A 25,085-nucleotide genomic window follows, 5' to 3' on the forward strand; every position below is an offset into this window, starting at 1 on the left:
TTCCACAACAGCTTTAGGTCCTTGCTAGAACAAACACGAAGACTTCAGCTCTCCCCAGCCCCTCCAAATGAGCACTATAATGTTCCTGTGAGTTCCCACCCCCCCATTAAGCACCACTGTCTCCAGTCTGTTCTGTCCTTTGTTAGAGTTCTACCAGCATTGCTAACAAAACTGCTTCTATCTGCAAAAAATCCTTTTCTCAGTCCTTCCATCCAGTCCTATTGCTTTCCCATTTTTTTTTTCAAAATTCATATGATAATACCTGTTTCTAAGTGACTCCTTGTACTTCGATACAAATTTCAGTTAACAGAGGGTCAAAAGAGATTTCACTGTCAGAGAGCAGTGTCTGAGAATGCCATGAACTTGCATAAAGGTCAGTTTGCTACCACATTTGTACCAAAACCAGGGACATTTCATCATCCTGTGTTTGTTGAATACGTGCATTAGTCACTAGGTAGTTGACAACTCCTATAGACAAAATATGAACAGCAGCCATTGCATCCCTCCTCCCCCTTTCAGGGAATGCTAGTAGAAAAATCTATTTTCAGTTAGGCAAAATATCTGGCGTACTCCCTGTGCTACTTGTGAATTAAATTAATTTTCAGCTTCCTTCTTAACATTAGATATTTTAGAAATGCCTGTTAGACAACAACATTCCCATTTTCACAGGTAAGTGTTTTGGGCTAGCTGCTTTCTTGAATAGTGACATAACCTTTGGTCAATTTAACTCATAGTTTCCATATTTTGTAGGTGTAATAGGAAGCAGTTTCATAACAAGCACACATATTTCTGTGGCTGTACTATATAGTCCTGTGGCTTGCATACCACAGAGTGAAGAACAGAACTAAAACCAGAATGTAGTCACCAAAAGTCTCCCTGGAAAGCTCATGTGCAGCAAAACCCATTACTTGGAGCATGCTCACACCAAATTGCAGCACTAAAATATTTCCTCACTGAGAATATAGGGATCCACAATCTCCAGAAATGGGGTTGTGTAGGAGGAATTTTGGAACAACTAATGTCCTGAATGCCTCCCCACAAAAAACACATTACAGCAGAAAGCAAGCAACCAGATATAAGCAAGGCGGTGTCACAAAATAAAATATTCTAGGTGAGGTTCTGTGCTTAAAGGAACATCAGAAGACTGAGGCAGTTGAGGGCTGAAAAGAGTTCCTTCTTAAGTGAGTGTCCTGTCTATTCCAGATGCAGCCACATGTGCTATTTGGTCCATTGCCTCCCCTGTCTGCAGAGGGCTTGTCTGAGACACCTGAACATGTAACTTGATAACAAGAACATGGCTCCCTCGATTGTGCCAGAAGTCACAGCAGACAGAAACATGGCATGCTTTTCCATGCAGGGAGGACAGAAGCAGAACTGCCTTTCCACATGATCACATCCCTGCCTTCCCTGTGCCAGAGCTTGATAAAAGCCTTCTGCTGTATCCTGACACAGGGGGCCAAAGCCACAGTAAACTTCAACATGTTCCTCTGCCAGCCCACAGAAGTTACCACTTTATTCTGGCATTAGAAAAGTCACCTCCTTGTAGTTTTTCATGTAATAACAGTGAAGCTAGTTTTTATTTCATCACCTGTAGCTGAGAGTAACAAAAAAAAAAAAAAAAAAAAAAAAAAGAAAAAGAAAAAACCCCAGACAATTGTCTTTAAAAATAAATGAATCAGTCAAGTCACAGCAAACTACTCACAAGAGAATTCATCCTTGGAATTTAATACAGAACAAGCTCTGCAGTGCACCAGTACACACTTAAAATAAAGCCTTTCCAAGGCATGTTATCCTCTCAGTGAAAGGGAAAACAACCCAAAGCAAAAAACAACCAAAAAAAGCTCTATATTCAAATTTAGTACTGTTATTCCTACAGTAGCTGGCAAGCACTGCAGTAGTATTGGAGGCAGCTGACTTGGAAATATTACTACTTTCAGTATGAGAGACTGCAAGAAATTAGTAATTTTTCTCAGATTTTACTGTTTCTGCCCCAAGGAAAAATTGAAGTGGCAACAGGAGAAAGTTACAAGTATGTCACAGTCCAGAGCAAGAAATTCTTCCAATTTATTGCTGGGCTGTGAGAGCCTGAAAATTAGGTTGCCTAGTTGCCCAGACTAGGATATGTGGGGCCCAATTTGAATTTCTATATTGGCTTCCTTTGGCCAAAGAACCTGGGAGTCTGAACCAGCAGCACATACAGTTATGTGCAGAGAGCGGCCAGGCTGGAAACACCTGGGTCAAAACCTACCTGCTCTGGAAGGCTTCCATGGAGAGTCTCTGCTGTACATCTTTGCTCTGGAAGAGAGGAGTACAGGAAAATAGAGTGTGGCATTTCTTCCTCAGTAAAATTTGCCTATAATAATCTAGGCATAACATAATCTTGGAGTGCTAGAAAGAACCTCCAGTGTGGGCAGGACCTGAGCAGGGCAGGGAGGAGACATCCCCACAGCCCTCTGTCACCTCCCTGGGCACAGGGACAGCCCAGGACAGCAGCCCACAACCAAGCAGGGCTGGAGGGAGCAAGAGAGCAGCACTCTTACAACATCACCAAAACCCAGGGCAAGGGGCCCAGGCTGGGCTGAAATAGGGAGGTGGGCAGGGTGGGGAGAGGCCCCAGGTGGGGATGACCAGGCTCATCATTACTGTATTGACTTTTATCTTTTTAATTAAACTCCAGCAATGAAAGTTACAGAGTTATTAGTCAAAAATTGATGCAAGGAATACTTTAGGTGTAGTATTTTCAGGTCTTATTCAATGCTATAGAAATAAAATAAGTAGTTATGCAAGCTAGCATGAAAAGTGGTTGGGTGGTTTTTCTAGGAATTTTCTCATTCAAAACACCTGGTCACATGTTAAAGGGCCAGAATTAATGTACGTTATTAAGTTTTGCTCTGACCATAATTATGGCCACAATAACAATGCAGAACATCCTTTGCCTCTGTGGTTGGGTTATCCAAAGCAAGATCCTTCAGGTAGCTGCCTGCCCATTTACACACACTCACTTATCTACCTGGCACATGCTGCTAACAGCAGCACACAACCCAGCACCTCTCCCCACAGGAGGCATTTTCTCTACCTTCTTCTCCCTGGCATTTCCTATAGTCTTCCTTAGGCACCTTCTTTTATTCAAAATTGTTTCGGTGTGTATGATTAAAAAAAGGTATTAAGTTTCTCTGCCTTTCATAGGCATTTCTTGGAACTTAGTGATGGAGGCAGGTTTTGTCCCTTTTCCAGAAAGTGCCTCTGCCAAGGAGAAATGCATAAAGAAAAGAGTATTTCATCTGGATAACCCAGTGTTTCCATTAGAATCACATAATGTCTAATTATGTACTCCATAAATCTTCATATTTTGTTATGAAGCTCCTAATAACAAAGTCTGATAAACAGATTCTTTCCCCTGGCCACTACCAATTGAGTAGAAAAAATACTTATTTATGAAGCTTTATTAATAAAATCTGAATAATTCAAACAGCTTCTTCAGTGAAGAAACAGCACATTCCTATTTGCATATAAATGAAATGATGCTTTAGTGTCAGAGTAAAGGATTAAATAATATGAATTTTTACAGTGCAGTCCTGACAGCCTCATAAATATAATGGTCATAAGTTGCAGTTTCCTAAAAATCTCATTTTATCTTTTATTACAAAAATATGACCAAAGGGCCAAGTCCTACTCATTTTACATGTGTGAGCATTCCCAATGACAACACAATCGTTCAGTAAGTGAGGTTACCACATTCAGCCTTATGTCAGCTACTAGAGCAAAACCACAGCGTTATCTATATATCTACTAGGAGACCAGAAAATCTTATTTAACCATGAGGAAATTCTTGTGTGTTGATAAAATATAAAGAACAAAGAAAACTGTAGCTCTACATCCAAAGAGACAATATACAACATGAGGAAAGGAAAAGCACACAGCTCATACACATAAGATGCCAGATTTGCTCTTAGTTACACAGGTAGCAGTTTGGCCAAGCCAAATATTCCTGTTAGGTGTAAGCAATCACAAAAGCTGCTGTAATTATAAGAACACCTGAATTACTTCAAAGGGACAGTTGCTGCTGAGGAAAGCTTTGATTTTATCTCTTTTCTTTGAAAGGTTGAAAAATCTCTGAAGCACAACCCCAGACCAGCTATAGAGAGAGCTGAACTGGAAGAAGCACATTCTCCTAGAGGTCAAATGAAATTGAGGGCCATGACACTACTTAAGAAACTTCTCAGAGAGGAGTTGAGCAGTCTCAGCAGCTGAGACAAGAAGTGGGTGCCTCCTTAGCCTGTCAGTAATATTTTTCCAGCCATATTGCTGTGCAAGTGAGACACAACAGTCATATAGAGACAAGACACACATGAAAAGTAAAGCTAAACTTGGGGTGGGAGGAGGAAAAGAATTATTTATAGTTGTTTTGGAGAGTTTACAAAGTACATAAATTTATTTATGAAGTCTAAAGAAGACTATGGGAGTATATAGTGTGATCTGTAAATTACAGGCCCATGTATTCAACCCTGAACTAAGCCTGCTGTACTCAAATACAACACAGCCTGTGTTTGGCTAGCCTGTGTTTTCCAGGGAGGCATTGGGTCTCAGCCTGAAGACACCCAAAGCCAAGTAATCAATGATGGCCCTAAACTATTCAAAGGAATACTTATTGTCAGTACTGCACTAAATACTGAAAACTATTTTATCTTGCTTGATTCCAGCTAGTAGACATTAATTCCTTCTTATTTCATTCTGGCAGGTTCAAATGTCCCTGATGTTCAACATTCTTTTTGTGCATTTATGTATACAGTTATCGACTCACCTTTCAATCTTTGATTCAGTAGGGAAGTTAAGGTTTTAATTCTTCATTGCATTTTCTCTGACTCCTGATCTTTCTGTAGCTCTTCTCTATACTCACTTCGTTTTTTCAGTATCCATCTTGCAATGTGACCATCAGAACCACACACACCATGGCCCAACCAATCTCAGCACTTTGCACATACAGATAAAAATTGTAACCATTAACAGCTGTGCTCCGTCTATAAGTCAAGGTTTGCACAAACCCTTTCTGCTACAGCAAACTCATCAGCTTACTCAGCTTGGCCTTTTTCAACTTTTCCATTGTGTAGGAGAGCCTACATTCCTTATTAGGTATATATCAATAGATTTTATTAAAACATACTTTGTTTGAATGACAGCTTTGTTTGAATGAGTTTATAAAAGATTGAGAATTCCTCTGTCTTTGCCTAAAGTAATTTTTATATCTATTTTTAACTGCCTTTAAATAGGCTGTAGAGACTGTTATTGTGGTATGTTTTCTGACACCACAACAATTCTTGATATTTCAGACACAGCTGATCAGAAAATGCTGGCAAAGACAGCCACTGACACATCTGAGTTCATTATTCTAGGGCTGCACTCATCTGCATGTGAGAGCAAAGCTGGCAATCTCAGTTTTCCTGGTTAAGAAATGGAAATTGAAAAACAGAAAAAAGGACTTTAGTCCCATGGTTTTCAAATCAATCTCTTCATGTTAGTGCAAGACTCATGAGTCCTGAATAATTGAATTTGACAGTATTCCTAAAGGGCACAATAGCATGAAGAGATGTATCTCAACCTGGTGCCAAAGAGAGCAAACTTTTGCCATAGACTCATATTGCTAACAAAAAGAGTAATTAGAAGTAGGAAAGCATTTAGGCTAATGAAAACTGAATAGTACGTTTAACAGTCTCTACTGTCATTAAAATTGCATTTTGTCTATATGTGCGTATGTATACTTCTAATACTGACAGGGCAAAAACTGCTCTCATTTGCTCATTTCTAAATAGCTTCTGACTTCTAATTTTAAGTTTCTAGTTTATGAGCGGATGTTCTTGGCAGCAAGGGGATGTTAAGGATCTCCTGCCTCTGTTTGTGCTGGATACCATTCATCAATGACCTTCCTGGATCTTGCTTATTGTTTTTCTAAGGCTGGAGGACAGCACAAACACAGGGAGTCTTCTGGTTTAATTGACCTAGGAAGTGGTTAATAGATGTGCTCTAGTGTCAGCACAGATTCTTTTAGGCCTGTCAGCACACAGAAAAAAGTTTGATTCAGCTGCAGATTCTGGCAGCAGTGGATGCAATCACACAGCAATGTTTGGATCCTTTCCTGGCGAGCTCCCAGATGTGGGTTTTGGCGATTGCTTGTCAGCTGTAGGGAACATTCTGCATGGGCCTGGCTCCTCGTCTGGCTTCTCACCCTTCATTTCCAACCTACAGATAAAGCCACAAGAGAAGGCAGTGCAGCAGTTTGGCTCACAGAGCATTAGATGTGCTGCTTTGTCTGTCAATTTTAATTAATGGAATTTCTTCTCTTTCCTTCTGAGAAGTTCCTGCCGTGGTGCATGGTTGGAACTGGATGCTCAGTGTTGACGAGCAGATGGAGCCTTCTCTGCCCCACAAGTGAAGAAGGAGTTTCTGTTATCCAAGCCAACAGTAACAGGGAGTGTCTCATGCTACAGCAAAGGCATAGAAGATGTGCAGATGCAAAGCAGAAGCAATACCTTTACTTTTTCTAAATTCATTCAAAATAGAGCAAAAATAAGTTGAAGCTACTTGAGCAAGTACTGAGAAAATAGAGTAGAAATGGCACAGATATTCTATCTCTCTCCTGTGAAGATGTACATGGAGAAAAACATTGATGAAGAGGTGACTTTGGAGAAGATATCACAAGAGTCATATCCAACTTGACTTAACTTCCTCCTGAAACAGAGGAGAAACAAGAAGGTAAAAAGAGCTAAATGAAGGCAAGCATCAAGGCTGGTGTTTCTGGCAGGCTAGAAAGAGTGGGACAGTAAATTAAGAAACAATATGAGATTATACTACAGGGCCAGTTATGCTCATGGGAACAAAAAACTATAGACATTTGACATGACAGAGAACCAGAATCATTGGAAGGATGGCATGAGAGAGCACAACATATTTGGATCAAGAAGAAAGGAGGAAATGGAGAGGCGCTCACAATCAAGCTAGATAAATGACCTGGGTCTACATGAAAATAATTTTAGGTGTTGAAACCAAGATTAATTGAGACATTGCAGGGAAAGAAACCACAGCTAGACAGGGTCTTGATAAGAAAATATAAAGAAAGCAGATTTCTTGCTGTGTGCAAGTGCAACTGAAGTGATGAGGAGGAAGTTAGTATGAATATGACTGACAGAGAATTGCCAGTAATGGGAGCTGCATGGAAATAGTGGTGATTTGGTATTCCACATGAGGACAACTCCAAGGCAGGGAGGCCAAGGAAGTCAGATGAAACTCTGACCTGGCCAGAAGGCAGCAGAGCTAAGTATGCAACCTGTAAATAATCAGCAGCTATTTTGCAAGGATTAACTGGCAAATAGAATTCCTGGTTCAACAGTATTCAGAAATGGCTGTAGGTAAGATTGTCCCAAGCGGTTAATTTAGAATGATGTTGCTTGTCATTAGCACTAGGACAAACCTGCACTCATGAATGCTTATGGTGCCCTTTGAACTTCTGTAAGATTACAGAAGATGGATAAAAGAAAGAACAGAATTTGGCCTACATTACTTTGTCATTATACCTCATTTAATTAATGTTTGGTATAATCTGCTTTTAAATTCAGGCACACTTAACTGAAATTAACTTCACTAAGGCTCAAGCTGCGGCACTGAGTTCTTAGAGCCCTAAACAGAAAGTGCAAATGAGAACAACTGTAGGAAAAGAAAACCTACTAAAACCAACAAAGCAGCTCAGCAACTCATTTCAGCATCCTCTTTCTAAAATGTGTAATAGGAAGCACAGCTTAACAAAAGTGCTGGAACCTGTTTCTGCATTTAACACTTTGTTAACCCAAGTACAGCTTGTTATAAGGTAAAGCCAAGCTAGAACATTGCCTTGGGAACTTTGGCAACGCCAGGCTTGGTTGTTATTTACCAAGGGCTGCAGTTACAGATCTCTGCTTGAATTATGGAATAAACAAGATTATTTCGGTTCATATTCTACTAAACAAGAGATCTATGCATTATCAAGTGCAGTGGAGCTACTCTTCAACAAAAGCAATATTCTTTTATCTTTAAAAAAAGAAATATTGACCAAATATGGGTAACAGATAAGAAGTGCTAAATTCTTTCGTTTACAAACATACAACTGCATTAGTTTCAATAAAATCCAACTACTCCGAACGTCAGGAAATCTTAACAGTGAATGGTGCCAATAGTTCCACTAAGTTTCCTCGACCTACTTATTGCTGGTCAGGGGTTACAGCCCAGACCAGAGCCAAGGTGCAAATTTAATGTCGTATTCTGTGCGATCCTTTTTGCTGTGTAATCAGGCAGCAAGGCAAAGCTGCGAGCCAAGCCCCGTTACAACGGTGTAGGTGAAGCCTTCCTTGGCCTCTGGGTCATTTGCCTGAATTTATGGCGGAGCTATAGAGAACAAGAATTTACTGGGGACTTGGGCTTGGGTTATTTCGCAATAACCACAGTAGAAAACCAAGCCTAAGGGACACGCCCGGCTCTGGACCCCGCTCACGGCAGGCAGCCCCGTCCGGCCTCCGGGGGCACCGCCCGCGCCCCGCCCCGCCCCGCGCGCGCCGCTGCGGCGGGCCCCGCCCCTCGGCCCGGCCAATGGCAGCGCGCCCTTCCTCGCCCGGCGCCGCCATTGGCCGGGGCCGCGGCTTCCGCCGAGGGCCGGGATTGGCGGCGGCGCGCGGGCGCGAAAGGCGGCAGCAGCAAAGCCCCGGCGCGCGCCGGTGTCCGCGTGAGTGACCCCCGCCCCTTCCCCCTCCCTCCCTCAGGCTCGCTCGTGCCGCCCGGGCACCGAACCGAACCGAACCGAGCCGCTCTCCTCTGGGCGGCCCCGCGATCGGAGCGGAGCTGAGCGACGGCTCCACGCGGGGGGCCGAAGGGCCCGTCTGCACCCCGTGAGCCCCGGGGCCGATGGGGAAGCCCGCGGCGTGCGCTGGGCCCGGGGCCTGGCTGGCGGGAGCTGTCCCGTAAGGGCTGGCCCCGCTCGGTGCGGCCCTGGTGCCCTCAGCGGGGTTGGGATGTGGGACGGGTGCCGCTCGCCTGTAGCGGACGGCTGCTCCGCGCCAGTGGGTGTTAGCGTGCCGTCCTTGTGCTGCCGCTGAGGCCAGGGTGGTACGCGTTTGGAACAGGCGAAGCTGCCTGCTCGCCTCTAGCAGAGGCAGTGCCTACCTGGCAGAGATCGGAACCGTCTCTAATCGCGTTCCGGTAGCGTCCCAGGCCCTCTCCGCCAAAGCTCCCGCAGAAAAACAGGGCTCCAATGAGACGGCTCCTGCCTCTCGTCCCTGTTGTTACACAAGGATGACAGAGTAAAGTTAGCTCAAATTCTTTGGGGACAAAATGTATTTCTGGCTCCACAGCTGAAACAGATGAATCCTTTCATCAGGAGTTTTTCAGAATTTGTTTCCCCTGTGTGGAAAAGTTCATCCGGATCTTTAAAAGTTTGGCAGAGTAACAAGGAAGGAATGTTTTTGAGTGGAACCAGTTTTGAGCATCTGTCAGAGCTGCTACTTCCAGGCTTACTTATCACTGCTTGTTCTGCCCTGGGAGACTCTGCCACTCTTTTGCTCCTGAAAAGGGATTATCAGGGTTTTTTTGATTGTACAGTACTAGTGGACTTTACTAGTTCACAGTTTTATGTAGTGTTTCCAAGATTTGGGAAGAAGCATTTAAAAATAAACATGTTCTATTTTTCTTTTGGTGGGAGGGCAATGAATAATTATGTTTTGTTGAATTTATCTAGGAAGGAAAGATCTCTCATATGGAGTAGGTGTTTTTTTCTCTTAGAATTTCTTTTAGTCTTCCTGGCTTTCTATAGTTTTTGCAGTGTGCATTGCAGCTGTTTCTGTGCACCTCTGTTCCTTGTCTTTCAAAGCAAACTTTTGGGAAAAGACAATGCTTTAATGTGAATGAAGAATCATGAGAGATGAAAATCAGTTGTATTTAAGCTTATCCTGGAGTCTTCCTTCCCTTCCCCCCACCTCTATCCTCCTTGCTTTACTGGCTTACTGTTTCACTGGGATGGTGGATGGCACTTTGTTTTAGGTAGCACAGAGGAACTCCCCAGACTCCCTAAATCTCATCTCAGGAACTGAGTGCAGGGCTAGGAGGTGTCTTACCAGATATGCCTGCTCCCTCAGGTGGCCAGAAGTGACGCTCAGAGTCTTGGATTTTTTTTTACTTGAGACTTGTTTTGTGATGGAGGCGGTGTTGAAGTCTCCCTGTGATGAACAGCACCCTCAGCAGGCTGAAGACTTCCACGGGAATCTTGAGCACAACAGCAAGCTTTCAGGTATGTGCTGGAACAGGAATTGAGAACATTACATTTTGTTGCTGACATGCTGCTTCGTCACTTAGGGAAATTTCAGTATTGATTATAAGCCTGTCTCTGTATGATCCTGTTGGATAAAGAATTAATGAAATAAAAACATTTGAAGTGGCTCTTGATTTTAAGGTTATTCCTGCTGTTTGTGTGTTATAAGACTTCAGCAGCAGTAGTTTTGCTAAACCTACTATTAATATATTACAGAGCATGTTATTATAAGAGCATACCAGAATGCAAAAAAGCAAGCCCTTGAGAATAAAACTGACCATACAAGTGCAAAACCACAGTATTTTGCCTTTTAACCTACAATTACCAGCCTTATGCTCCAATATCTTTAGATGTGTTTATGTCCATAAAAACACTCTTGTTTTCTTTTGTAGAAGCCAAACTAAGAACATGTGTTCTGATGGAGGTTTTGTTGGTGTTTCTGAGTCTCTTTGTGTACCTGAGTCTCCACTTTCTGTACAGTGCTTGCTCAGGAATCCCTGATGGTCAGCCAGTTTATAGATATAATGGCTTCTGATTTTTTAAAAATACATAGTCCTGTCTCAGGCTCTTGGGCACATCCATGCCCAGATTGATGCTGAACAGTGTTTGCATTGGTTTGCAAATATGAGAAGAAACCACTTTAAAATCTTCTCACAGAACATGCTGGCTAATATTGTTGGTATTATTACCCTGAAGACACAATGACTGTATGTTCTCTGTACCCAGCTGAGGATTCAGGCCCCCAGAACAGACCAGGTGATGTTAGTTTTTGTGTGTTAGTTTTTATAAAATCTTGAAATTAAAAAAAAATTAAATTGAAAGCTAACTGTTACTTGAATTAGTAGCTAATTCATTGGGGTTTTAGCAGGAAGAAAGTGTTCTTCAGGCAGTTTTTGTTCTTGTTTAAAGTAAACTACATGGAAGGCTAGGGATGCATGTTAATCCATGCTTTGGTTCTAGCATATCTGTGATTTAAAAAAAAATAATCTTATTGCTTATGACTTACTGTTCTGGTGAAACATGATCCATTTTTACATATAGAATATATTACAATTTATCTGTTTATGCTAAATTTAATTTGTTATTTATTTTTAGAATGAAAAATGTATACTCATTTGACTGACTTTTCAAATACCAGTTTGTGCTTTCATACTGAAATATTCTTTACCCCTGCTTCACAGAAATTAGTCACAGCCTCTACAAAATTGATAGCTTCAAAAGAAGTGAATTCTTATGTGGGGTATAGAAAAGGCTTGAACAACAAGGATTTGTAAACTGAATGGAAAACTACATGATTTTTTTGAAGTAATACAGTACAGCATCCTTGTCGTGCCATCTAGTGATTGCAGCATGAAGTGCAGCAGCTGAAATGCAGAGCAAACATGGGCTTTGGTGCCAGCTATTTTAAGTAATAGTGGGAAAGATGGCATTACCAATCTTAAAAATATCTAAAAAATACTGCTTTTTTGCATTTGAGATTTGCATCTGATGACTTTGCACCTGTGCTAGAAACAATTGCTAAAGTTGTCAAATTGCTGTTGCAAATCCCATGTAAACATTTAGTGATGAGCTGTAGGTGTCCCACAAACCAGGCAGCTTTTGTCCTCTCAGAATCTATCTGTCAGATAAGTAAAAAAATTGTTTAAATGCTGCAGCTTAGAAAGGAGTGTGATGAAGAACAGCAATATCAAGTATCCACATGGTAATGTCAACAGGATAGGATACCTTTATGCTGTTTTTTCCTCTGTGTATGTGAATCCACAGTCCTATGAAGTGTAATTTGTGATCTCCAAAACAGATCAGATATTGAATCAGGTAATAAAATTCCTAATGCATTTTCCCCATTCTTCCCACAACAGGAGTAAAAAAAGATATTGAAAAACTTTATGAAGCAGTGCCACAGCTTGTAAATGTGTTCAAAATAAAAGAAAAAATCGGGGAAGGTAAATGTTTCATTTTATCTTGCTTAGAGTTAAGATTTCTTTTGGCATTTCTAACTTAAAAAGTACAAATCTAAGATCCCAATATGCACAATTTAAGCCAAATGCCTTTTTTTTACTTACTACATGGTCTCTGTAGGAATTCTAATATGTTTCTGAACACATAGGTGTATTAATTAGGAACACTTGCAATATATTTTATTGAAAATCTAGTATATTAAAGCCTTTTAAAAAAAACAGCTTTCCAATTTTGGCTTAAAAACTTTTCAGGTAGATTCAAATAAATAGTCTTAAAAATCCATTCATTTTCTCCCTTACATGAGAAATCTACTTATGTGTAGCTGTGTTTTGACATACTTAATTGGTGTTCCTTAATTTAGCTTCGTTTCCACTGAAATCTCTTGGGCAGAAGTGGATAAGGAAACAGAAAAGTTGGAGCTACTTTACTTAAAAAATGAACAACTTTTTTATTTTTGAAGACATATTGCAGTATCAAACTTGAAAATGCTTGTGTTCACCTTGCCTTCAACAAGACAGTATTGCAAATACCTTAAATTAGTGTCAGCCATGACTGTAAATAGATCCAGGTACTTCTGAGTGTGGGATTTCAGCACTTTTTTAGATGCCTAAGAGATTTTATTTCAAAAACCACCAAACTACTTAAAAACTCCCAGCTCCATTCCCCACAAGAATGTAAAATTAAAAAACAAACCAAAAACAAAACCCAAAAAATACCAAAAAAACCCTTTTACCTATCATAAAAAAGTGTAATTAAATAAAATTTCTGGTTGAATAATACTGATTTTACTCTTGGGAGCAAACAATGTTTTTTAAAAATACCATTTGCAGTACAAGAGTATTATGAGAAAACAAGCTTCAATTTAAGATTCCACTGTAGAATCACTTTCATTTTAGTAGTTCTCACCACCAAAAACAATGTCTTACGTCAAATTCGGTAGCCCTTGTTGCTGCAATCAATTCTGTTGAAGGTATGGGCCTCCAGGTTGTTTGGGATTTTTTTTTATGCTTGCATGAAGCAGTTATGTTTTGCTGGCAATTTGATGTATGTTTGCCCTCAGATTGTTGAACCAGCATGATGCAAACACATTACTTACAATGTAATCAAAAGTAATTTCTATTCTTTATTCATATGGAAGAACACTTCAACCTGTATGTTCAGATAGATCACTAGGACAAATTAACCTCCTAAGATGCTTATTAGGATATCCTTAAAATTAAATGCCTGGGTAAGCTTATCATACAGGCTGAATACTCCCTTGCTCAAGAAGTGTATCACATTAGATGTGGTAAAATGTTCTGGGCAAATAAGCAGTGCAGTTAGACATCATGTGGGAAGCCTTACTTTATAGATAAAGTACAGAATTAAGGAAAATGTAGCAATTTCAGAAGTGCTTTGAATAGCACTGGCAGTGCTTTCCAGATTAGCATTATATAGTCCTCTTACATTGTAGGGAGAGGAGTTAGATGTCAGATGAAAGTAAGCTACCTAAACAAGAAAGCAAATCAAAGATAGGAAATTTACATTCAAAGAGCACTGTGTCCCAGGCAAGTTAGACAGTGTTATATTTGCATTTTTACTGACATAAAAAACTTGTATACAAGATCAGTGTATTCAGTAGTAGAAAAAAGGAACTGGATTTTTCTCTTCTAGAATCTGCTTTTGATGTAGTATCAAGTGTACTGCAGGATTGTGAACAGTTAGATCACTTCTGTAAAAATCTGCATTGACCTAATTAAAAATGTTGAAGACGGTGTTTTTCTCCTTTGTTTACAGGTACTTTTAGTTCTGTTTACTTGGCCACAGCACAGCTACAAACAGGATATGAGGAAAAAGTGGCTCTGAAGCACTTGATTCCAACCAGCCACCCTTTGCGAATAGCTGCTGAACTTCAGTGCCTCACAGTGGCAGGGTACATAAACAAAAAAATTATGATTTTCATAACTGCTGCACATTGTTTCACTGTTCTGTATTTATTTAAGTTTTGGCACTTCTCCTGATTTGTATTTAACCACACATGTATATATTCTTTTTCTTGAGCACAAATAACTAAAGGAGTCTCTTACCTGTAATGGATGCCCTTTGCTGCTAGTTGCAGTTTGGGGAGGGGTGCTCTATTTACCAGCTGAGAAATTCCATTATGTATTTGGTGGTAACTAAGTTCCAGTTCTGAAATGCTTGGAAAAAAGAATCATTTTATTAGAAATGGGGTTTTAGGAATGGATAGTTGATGGTGGAGTGTGCTGAATAGCACTTTCCCAAAGTACTAGGATCATGAAAGTTAGGGCCTATATTCATTGCAGTGGTAACAACAAACTACAGCCCCACAGATAATCTGTAGAGTCCTATTCCAAACTGCAGAATGGAGCATAAAATGGAGTTCAAATGGAACATAGCAGTGAGCAGCAAGAGCACAAGTGCTGATTGCTCATAAGACTGCTGTCAAAATAAAAATTAGGATTAAAAGAAAGCTTTACTGAAGTTTTTATTTTGAAGAAATAAAGGAAAATAAACATCCATCTTCTGGTCTTTGTTCAGTAATACTACTTTTCTTCTAGGGGACAAGATAATGTTATGGGAGTTAAATACTGCTTTAGGAAAAATGATCACGTTGTTATTGTTATGCCATATCTGGAGCATGAGTCCTTCTTGGTGAGTCTCAGACTTTTGATATGTAGTAAAACATTTAATTAAAAGCAGATGCATAATTATTCTATGATTATTCTATGATTCTATAAATTACAGTATCCAAATATTCTTTCAGGACATTTTGAATTCCCTTTCCTTTGAAGAAGTGAGGGAATACATGTTTAATCTGTTTAAAGCGTTGAGGCGCATCCATCACTTTGGTATTGTTCACCGTGACGTCAAGCCCAGCAACTTCCTCTACAACAGGCAGCTAAAAAAGTGAGTGGCCATACTGTGATCTCATCTGGGGATGTGTGCCTTGGCAGAGCAGAGTCAATTAGGCTTTTAAGCTTCTTTTCTTCCAGCTCCATAACATGTGCTTAAATAATAAAGCTAAAAAAGTGGGGGTTTATTTGTAAAATTTTTCTTTCACTGTTAAAGGACTTAAGAAGGAAAGGATTTATTTTACTTAGTGGAGTATCTGCTTCATAGAATGACAAAGACCCGATAAAATGAAGATTTTACTACTGATTAAAAGTACTATATTTAAGAATGAGAAGAATAAAATATGGAGGGTTTTTTTTAACAAGAAAGTTAATTGTAACTTGTGGTGCATATAATGATCCTTGTACATTTTTAATAGTGGATAGAGTAAAATTGATACAGGTAAGATAGCTGGCTTTGGGCTGTTTTCACCTTACATTGAATTAATGTTTATAACTAGTAGAGTTGGCTTTTTTGCCTGCAAGTTACAAAATTTAAAGATTGCAAAAAGTGAGGAACTGCTTCTTTGTGAAGAGCTGAAATGGACAGAATGCTTTAGTGCTAGCAGTCCTATAGCTGAATTTGTTAGCATTGTGCTTGTAAAGCTGAGACACTGAGGTGCTGGAGAATGTCCAAAACCAAGCACTGTAGCAGGATGCACATCCCCAAGTAAAAAGTAATGATAGGAAACAGCCTCAAGTTGCATCAGGGAAGGTTTAGATTAAATATTAGAAAAAATTTGATCAAGCATTGGAATGGGCTGCCCAAGGAAGTGGTTGAGTCACCATCCCTGGAGTAATTTAAAAGACCTGTAGATCAGCACTTCGGGACATGGTTTTGTGGGACTTGGCAGAGTGGGGTTAACAGTTGGACTTGATTTTAAAGATCTTTTCCAGCCTAAATGTTTCTGTGATTCTATGCAGTGAAAGTTTGTAGGGGAGATTTGATTGCATTTTGCCAAACCACAAGCTTACAAGTTCGAGAAATACTGTTTTGGGTTTTTTTTAATCTGTCAAAATGAACATATACTGTCATTTTGCTCTTCCTGCATTTTTTTGAGCCTTAATCTCTACTTTGCGTTTAGAGGCGTGGAGTTGAGTTTGAGACCCAGGGACAGATGGATTGTCTCTGTACTGGTTGTAGCAAAAAATAATTATTTTAGAGACAGATCTGAAGTGTGAACTAATGTAGTCTTACCTGTTTGAAGACTAAAGTAAATTCCAGTAGTATTTGCCAGAACTCTGCCAAAACTTTAAGCACTGTTGGTCTGGTCTATCTTCACTTCTACCTTTGTCCTGTGTCTGTGGGAATCCTGCAAGAGTTGAGTCACTTGTACATGACTGCTGGCTGAAGATTCAGGGCTGTAGGATTAGAAGAACTTCAGAAAGGAGTTGCTGGAAATATTTTTTTTAATACCTTTGGAGGAAGGATGCACTTGATAAGATTTTGGGACAAGAAACAATGAACAGTGGTGTAGGGTGAAAACATTGAGAAGATAGGTAACTGGGTAAGTAGGAGGAGAAGGAAGAAAATAGGACTGTGATACTGGCAACAGTACAGATAAGCAGCAAGAATGAAATGTGAAAGAAACATAAGTAATGAATAGTAAATTGAATGACTAATAGATACTTTGTGACTCCTGATTCTGAATTTGTCTTTTCAGGTATGCCTTGGTAGATTTTGGCTTGGCACAAGGAACCCCTGATACAAAAATTGAGCTTCTTAAAACTGCCCACTCTGAAGACCAGCAGGGAAGTTGCTTGCAAACTAATCCCATTGTAACCTTGGGAAATGGGGCTTCTGTCAGTGTCACAGCACCTAAACAGATAGCTCAACAGTCAGCCTCAAAAGCAGCTGATAGAAGGAACAGCTCACTTTCAAAAGTACAGATGAAACAAGGAAAAGGAGGAAAGGTTCTCAGTCTTTTTCATTAATGCTATTGTATATATTTAATGTGTTCCTTCATCCAACAGGGGGAGATCCAGTACTTGCACAGAAGCTGAGCCTGCACAGCAGCACAATGTTCATATCTAAGGAGCTACTTCCACATAACTATTGGCTTCATCATTATCTGTTAGATGCAATACAGTGCTGAAGGCTGTATAAACCCTAACATGAGTTACTATTTAGACAGCCTTAAATCCTTTTTTAGAGACGTGGATGGGGAAACTCCTCCCCAAGTCAATAATCATTCACCTATGTTTAGTTACTAGTTGCATAACAAGTGCAATACAGACTACACTTGGATTGTCTTGGGACACTTCAGAGGTGTGATTGGTTTGTAAACATGTTTGCTATTCTGTCTAGACCGTGTTTCTTCATCCACAGTAACCTGATGCCTGAAAATTACTTACATGCAGCTGTTCTTGTTTCATGACACTCCACACATTTTTTTGTGCTGTCAGTACCCAGATGCCTGTTAAACAGGATCCTTACTGTCCTTTTTGTTGGTCTGTAGGAGGACTCTGTGCACCATTCTGTCCAGCGCTCTGTCTTCGGAGAGAGGAATTTCAATGTCTACAGCTCCACATACCAGGAGAACTCAAGCACAAAAGTAAGAAGTATTGACTCCTCAGTAGAATCCATCTGCTGCATATTTGAAAAAGTATAGAACTGGTTGTTCTTTAAGACAGCACTGCTCGAGAATGCTGTGGAACTCAAAGGTTTGAGCAGACTATTAAATGTGTCTTTCCTGAAAGGCTCAAAGAATTTTTCATTTCTGTTTCAGTCCCTTTTGAGGCTCCTAAACAAGGAGTCCTGTAGCTGTGTCCCTACCTAATCTTGTTTGGATGCTAAGTTAATCTTTTTTCCTATACATCTATCTGTGCAGCTAATCCTAGAATCACAAAATAAAGGGAGTTGGAAGGGACCCGTGAGGATCATCGAGTCCAACTCCTGGCCCTGCACAGTACACCCCAAGAGTCACACCCTGTGCCTGAGAGCATTGTCCAAACACTTCTTGAGCTCTGCCAGCCTGGTGCTGTGACCACTGCCCTGGGGAGCCTGTCCCAGTGCTAAACCACTCCCTACTTACCTCATGACATTTTTTAAAAAATTATTTTGCAATTGAAGCTGAGGGTAAAACTTGTAACTATTTTTTTTTGTAATTAGTATTTAATATGACAAGGGGCAAACCCCAACTCATTAGAGGTTTTGGTTTATGGTATTTTATTGTAGAACTAGAGTTAGTGTCAGTGTGTTGCTGTGTCATTTCATATTCTTTTTTTCTTATTTTCTCATTAAGCCAAAAAAAATCTTGAAACACTATAGTAACTTGAAAAATGTTTGTCTTGTAGCTTCAGAATATCTAATATACATTGGTTTTTTTGTAAACACTGAAAATGTCTTCTTCAGGGGAAGAAGTCAGGCTATCTAGAAGGTTCCAGTGTCTGTTTTAAGTAGTTTTGGTACTGTTAAAGAGGTTTGCAGTCGTTCTAAAATTCTTCTTGTTCAGCAGCACCTGTTAAGTCAGTATTTCAGGAACTGTCCTATTTATATGTAAAGAGAAACTTCTTAAATATGTCACCTTTTCTAAAATATCTCCATTGCAGCTCATAAAACAATCAAAGATGATAGATGTTTCATCTAGGAAGTTAGTAACAAAGAAGAAGATTATTTCTACCAAAACTGTGAGCAATGGGGCAGCCAGGAAAGCTGCCAGTGGCTGCCCTTTAAACCTGCTCTGTGACTGTTATGCAACGGACAGAGTCTGCAGTGTTTGCCTTTCAAGGTAATTTGCTTTGATAATGTTGTAAAATTGTCTACTCTGCTGTCAAGCAAAGTCAGAAACTTAGATTTACTAGACTGCTGATTTAGTAAGTGAAAGATAATATTTGATCTCTGCAGCCCTTAAAACACTGAGTATGCTCTTTTTAAACAAAAAGAGTTGATGGAATTCATGGATTAGTTCACTGCTATCTGCAGCTAGAAAGATTCACTGGTAATTATTTTCTTGTTGTTGTGTTTATTTATTCACCTACATGTGTTGTAGAAAATCACTTGAGTTAATTACAACACTTAAAATAGTGTTCTAAATTTTATCATTTAGTACTTATCTAATGGGGCAAAATTATAGCAACAGTCGGGATTCTGGAAATCATGAAATGTAGAATGAAAAGGAAGCAAGACTGTTCTGTATTTGTTAATCTAAAAAACTAATAGAATCACAGAATGGTTTGGGTTGGAAGGAACCTTAAAGGTCATCTTTTTCCAAACCCCCTGCCTTGGATAGGGGCAATTCCCACTAGAGCAGGCTGCTCCAAGGCACATCCTACCTGGCCTTGAGCACTGCCAGGGATGGGCATCCACAGCTTCTCTGGGCAACCTGTTCCAGTGCCTCATGTTGGAGAATCTTCGTAGCTGAGTTCAACTCCATCCCTCTGCAGGTATTTTGGTTATGATCTACTATTGCCTTTTATCCACACATGATCTTTTAAATGTGTGGTAACCTCGCCCCTTTTAGTTAATCTAACAAAAAGTAAATTCTTGGCAATGCTCAGAAAGACCCTTAGGTTGCTCTGCACTAACACAAAGTCATAGCATCCACACTCAAGAATCTCATATAGTTTTTGCCTTGGGGTAATTAGCCTCAACTTCAACGTTTCCCATGAATACAAGTCTTTAACAAAAGTGACACTTTTCTTAGCTGAAACTAAGAAAAGGTCATTGTGAATTAAGTATGCTATAAGTATTTCTCTGGTATTATCTTATGCTAGATAATTAAAATATAATATAATAGATAATAAGGCTATTATGTGTGTATCTTTGGATTTCATGCTAGATAAGATGCTTGAAAGCTATGTAAAACTTGAGTAAAGCAGGGTTAGGTTCTTTACACATCTTACACAAATATATTCTAAAAATAATAGTAAGTATTATTAGATTTAGAACTTACTTATCAACTTTAACATTCTAAATATATTTGTCTCTTATTACAAGGCGTCAGCAAGTGGCTCCCAGGGCAGGAACACCTGGATTCAGAGCTCCAGAAGTATTAACAAAGTGCCCCACTCAGACCACAGGTACTGCCCAACAGACTCAAACAAATGGCTTTTTTCACCTTTTCATCCTTCTCATTTATGCATATTTTGTTGTCTTTTTTACGGGAGGATGAAACTTGTGAAATTCATTTTTTATCCCTTCTAATGCTTTTCAAGTGCTTCCTCATTTTAATTAAAAGTTTATTATTCAGAGGAAGACCAATTCAGGAATATTTTTCCTGTGTTTGAAACTTGAATGTGTCTTTATTCATTTGAGAGGTAGTGCCATGTGCAGGAGTTGAATACAATATATTTTAAAAGAAAAAAGATTTTTTTTTTTAAGTTTCTTGATTTATTTGTTCAAGAAAAATCTTGAATAAATCTTGGGGAGAGGGAACATTGTTTAGCCTGTTCTAGGCATGTTGTAACTTATGCTGCCATAGCAGGCATAATTAATGGTGTAATTGCAGATGTGTATGAGAAAGCATTATTTAATTACTTTTTAATCATATTTTTTTTCTTTTTGCTAGTAGTTTAAGTAGATGGTATATAATTATTGTAATTTTCTTAACTAAAATTTTAATTTCCCTGTGTTAGAATTTAGTTACTAAGATTCTGTGGTTTGGGTAAATATTGGGGCAGGGCAGAGGGATGGTTAATGCATTACCCTGGTGCAAGCAGGGTGGGAGAGGTTGTGCCTACCTGCAGGATGGAGTACCAATAGAAGCAAAGTTACCCATTAAATATTTGCTGTATGGCCAGGAGTTCTAACTGACAAAAAATACAAATGCCCCCAAAAACTGGATTTAAAATATAAGGTTTTAGCCATATTTTTTCTGAATAGCTGTTGAGAAAGTTGTCAATTTTCAGTAAAGTATGTAAGCACACTCCAAATAGAATTATCAATATATGTGGTCAGCTTATCAGTAAGCCTAGGTGGCTTACTGCTGTTTGAAACATCTGTGCTGTGGGTCTGACTGGGATTTCAAAGGTGTGGCAGCTTGTTTGGAGTTCTTGTGCCTGTGCTGTAACAGCCAGCTTTATAGGCTAGCAGTCATCCAGAAATCTAGGACAAGTTTAGACAATCTCTGAATCTGTCTAGACAGAACTGAGGCAGAAAGAAGACATACCTAGGAAATCTTGGACACGTGCTGGTGTTAAGCACGCCTTCAGATGGTTCTCTAGGGTAACGAGATTACAAGAAGTAGGGGTAAATCTAGACACCCTTGGGTGTGGCACAGACATCCCTGGACTGAGTCAGTGGTGCTGAGCTCCTGCAGTATGTCAACAAGGGCCTTAATTAGAACTGGGTACATAATACTAATTTTTATATACTATGTTTTATTTGAACTAGCAAGTATTACTGTCCACTTTCATTTGGGGCTGCTGGAGTCACCTCCTTGTACTCCTGCCAGTGTTACTCCTGGTTTAGGCCTCTGTGCTGACATCAAGTTACTGGCTGGATCCAGCTGACTACCCAGAGCTACTATAGCACATCTGACCCAGGTTCACAGTGCTGGGAGTTTGTACTCCCAAGCTGAGGCTACACAGGTCCAGTTACACTTTCCCTTGGTTTGTCCCTTGCTCCCCTTTCCTCACTAGCTGGATAGCACTAGACACTAGCATAGGGAAGAATCACGATTTTGACATTCATTCCAAAAGACCTTGCACACTGCTGATAATCACAGCTCTACTACAATTGTGGGGCTAGGATTTACTGCCTGCTCACATAGATAAAGCCTTATAATTTCAGCAAGAGTTACATAATTAAACCTTCTCAAAGGTCTTGACCTTGGTCACTCCAGCTTACCCAACCACATCCTCAGGGGGATGCCTGGCCCCTCAAACAGATAGTATTACTGCATCACTGTTGGAAAGATGATACTAAAACTTTTTTACAGGAACTGTGCAGAAGGCTGAAAACCCTTCCACTGTAAATTGTGCCAAATTATTAACTTGGATTTTTATTTTTTAATAAAAGGCATAAAATCTGGTTTTGCAACTACAGTCAACCTAATGCTTTTTTTCCAAATCAAAGTCCTGTGCTGACTGTTTCTAATGAAAAAGTCCTAATTAATTACTGCCTATTTTGCTGCTTACTTTTTTCAATAGGACTAGGATGAATATGCCTCTATTTCCCAACTGTTAATTTTTGTCTTTGGAGTTTAAGATCCTTCAAACTCTCTCCTTCACTTTCCTTGCCATCTCTTAAAATGTGCCCCTTAGTGAGCCAAAAAATTATGGCAGACAGGTATTCTTGTAACTTCCAGCACTGAAGTTTCCATCATGCTTTGGCCTCTCTCCCCAGAGTACTCTCTGTACTCTTCATAACACAAGGAAAGTGATGAATAACTTTGAACTATTATGGTTTTTAAACTGCCTATCTTGTCAAGTGAGTTCATATTAGAGAAGAACAAAGTTCATCATAAGATCAACTTCTTAGTACCGCCTACCTGTGCCAGCCTCAATTCCCCAAAAAAATTGTTTCACAAACATTTTTTATTTATGACCCTTATATAAGGTTTTCTTCATAGGGAGTAAAGTTAAATATATATCAAACCAGCCATTTCATTTGCCCCTCTCATCTTCCCAGGTAAAACAATTTCAAACATTGTTTTGGTTCATTTCAAGTTTAGCAAATTAATGGAATCACTCATATGAAAAAAACTCCCTCTGCATCGAAGTAGGAAATTATTCTTCAATCTAATTACAGAAATTTCCACTCTTATCTGATGTATTATCTATGTGACCAAAGTCAAGAAGTACTTCAGAACTTAACTTTTGCTGATAGAAACTTTTCAGATCATTATTTATGTTTAAAGTTGAGATTTGTTTGTGATGAAATTGTGAGTATAGTTGTTAATAAATTTGCTCTCCTTTGCAGCAATAGACATGTGGTCTGCAGGAATCATATTCCTTTCTCTACTCAGTGGACGGTATCCATTTTTCAAAGCAAGTGATGATTTAACTGCTTTGGCACAAATCATGACAGTTCGTGGATCCAGAGAAACCATTCAGGCTGCTAGAACTTTTGGTATGCAAACCTTAATTATGGGGGAAGGGGGAAGATGTTACTTAATACTGAGATTTACAATCAATTATTTTTTTGTGCAAATAAATATATTTTTAGGTTTGAGAGTAATTTTGGAAGTAAATCACATTTTTTGAAGTGTATATTGACAGACTTTTAAGACAGTTTTTTGTTTTCCTGTCTTTTACAGTGTGTGTATGGGGTACTTTATGTCATAGTTTTCCCAACCTGTCTACTGCCTTTCACTAAGTCAGGGCTACTTGAGGTGAAGTATGCCAACGAAATGTTTCCTACTGGCATTTGGTTAGAATTCTTGAGACAGTGTTTCTATTTCTACAGAATTTGCCTGGAGGCTTAAGTCAATGTGACTTAAAATTTAGATGATGTAAACCTTGCTTTTCTCCCCACCCCTTCCCCCAGAAGGCCTAGTCAAACAAACAAACAAACAAGCTAAAAACCCAATACTCAACAGCTGGCCTGTTTAAAAGGACACAATCACCACAAAACACAAAATCGCCAAGTAACCATTCCCCTAATTGCTTGCAGGCTAAATGCTGCAGCGCTTGCTACCTGGCTGTGTGACTGCCAGCATCAATTTTCATTCTCCAGACAGAGGTGTAGAAATCAGGGTATTTAAATGTCTTCAGTTCTGTTTAAATGACAGTGAAATGCAAAAAGTTGGTGCACAGGGTGGCTGACCTGTCACTACATAACCTGACATAACCCAAAGCTCTTTGTTCTGAGCAGAACTGAGATGGTGACCCCTTCTGACTCTCAGGGGCTGCTTCTGTAGCCACAGGGTTCGTGTGGAGGCATGGGGGGCTGGATTTGGGTCTTTGATAGATTTGGGATGTTTCTCTATCATGCTGGTTATAATTTCAGACCTGAAATTTCTCTGAAACAAAAGTTACAGTTGTATAGAAAATATAATAAAATGTGGCTCCCTGTACAACTTTTTTTTCCCTAGGAAAATCAGTTGTGTGTACCCAAGTTGTCCCAACTCAGAACCTACGAACGCTCTGTGAAAAGCTGAGAGGAACAAATAGCAGCTGTAAGAGATCTCAGGGGGAAGGGCCCAGCAGGTCTGAAAACAACACAGCTTTGTCAATTGCAGCAGACAAATCCTGTGCTCCTGAGACACTTGGAAAACAAATTCAACACGTACAGAGTTTTCAGGAAGGTGATTGTGCTTTGGAAATGAAGACAACTGACATGAAAGGATGGGATCAGGTTCCTGATGAAGCATATGACCTACTTGATAAGCTGCTAGACTTAAACCCTGCAACAAGAATAACTGCAAAAGAGGCTTTGCTGCATCCTTTTTTTAAAGACATAAGGTTCTGAGAAGATAACTTACTTTGTTATTCCTTTCATATGTTTTGTGTGGAAATGAAATACTGAGGCAGTTTTACCTTGTTGCCCTCAACATTTACACTCATTGAAACAATGTCGCACTGTGCTCTGAACTACTGAAATTTTGTCTTGTACAGTTAGACTGCAAATGTCAGTTTAAGAAATACTTCCAGATGCAAAAGTTACATAAACATCACTAACGTGGTCTTATCCTAAGACACTTCTGATAGGTTATTGCTGTGCCTACCTGTTCTCTAAGAAAGTTAACTTTGATCATAAACAACAAAGAAAAAAGAGTTTCATAAGCTCTATGCTTAATTCTCAAGATATTCCCTTAAAATTTACAAGTTTGCCTTAAGGTAACACTGAAATAAGAAAGTGTTTGAGAGACTTTTTTCTGTACTTGGATATCTCTGCTTTGTTCCTGTTTGGTACATAGGGGACTGAAAATGGAACAAAGAGTATTCATTTTGTTCAGACTGTTTTCAGAGAACAGTATTACTTTGGGAGTGTTGCTAGAGGAAAGGCCAGGTGCTAGAGATTATATCAT

At 39.5% G+C, this 25,085-nt stretch overlaps 1 protein-coding gene across 1 annotated transcript; it reads left to right on the forward strand.

Moving 5' to 3' along the window:
- Positions 1 to 10,203: 10,203 nt before the first annotated feature.
- On the forward strand, positions 10,204 to 24,862 carry CDC7 (cell division cycle 7). Its single transcript, XM_084211224.1, has 11 exons — positions 10,204 to 10,300; positions 12,181 to 12,264; positions 14,057 to 14,192; positions 14,839 to 14,932; positions 15,045 to 15,187; positions 16,836 to 17,085; positions 17,631 to 17,726; positions 18,724 to 18,902; positions 20,111 to 20,193; positions 23,036 to 23,185; positions 24,150 to 24,862. Exons 1-11 carry the CDS (start codon positions 10,207 to 10,209, stop codon positions 24,524 to 24,526), a joined length of 1,686 nt encoding a protein of 561 aa, XP_084067350.1. The 5' UTR covers positions 10,204 to 10,206; the 3' UTR covers positions 24,527 to 24,862.
- The last annotated feature ends 223 nt before the right edge of the window (positions 24,863 to 25,085 follow it).

Source organism: Fringilla coelebs (assembly GCF_963513975.1).
Source record: "Fringilla coelebs genome assembly, chromosome: 9".
NCBI classification, from domain to species: Eukaryota; Metazoa; Chordata; class Aves; order Passeriformes; family Fringillidae; genus Fringilla; species Fringilla coelebs.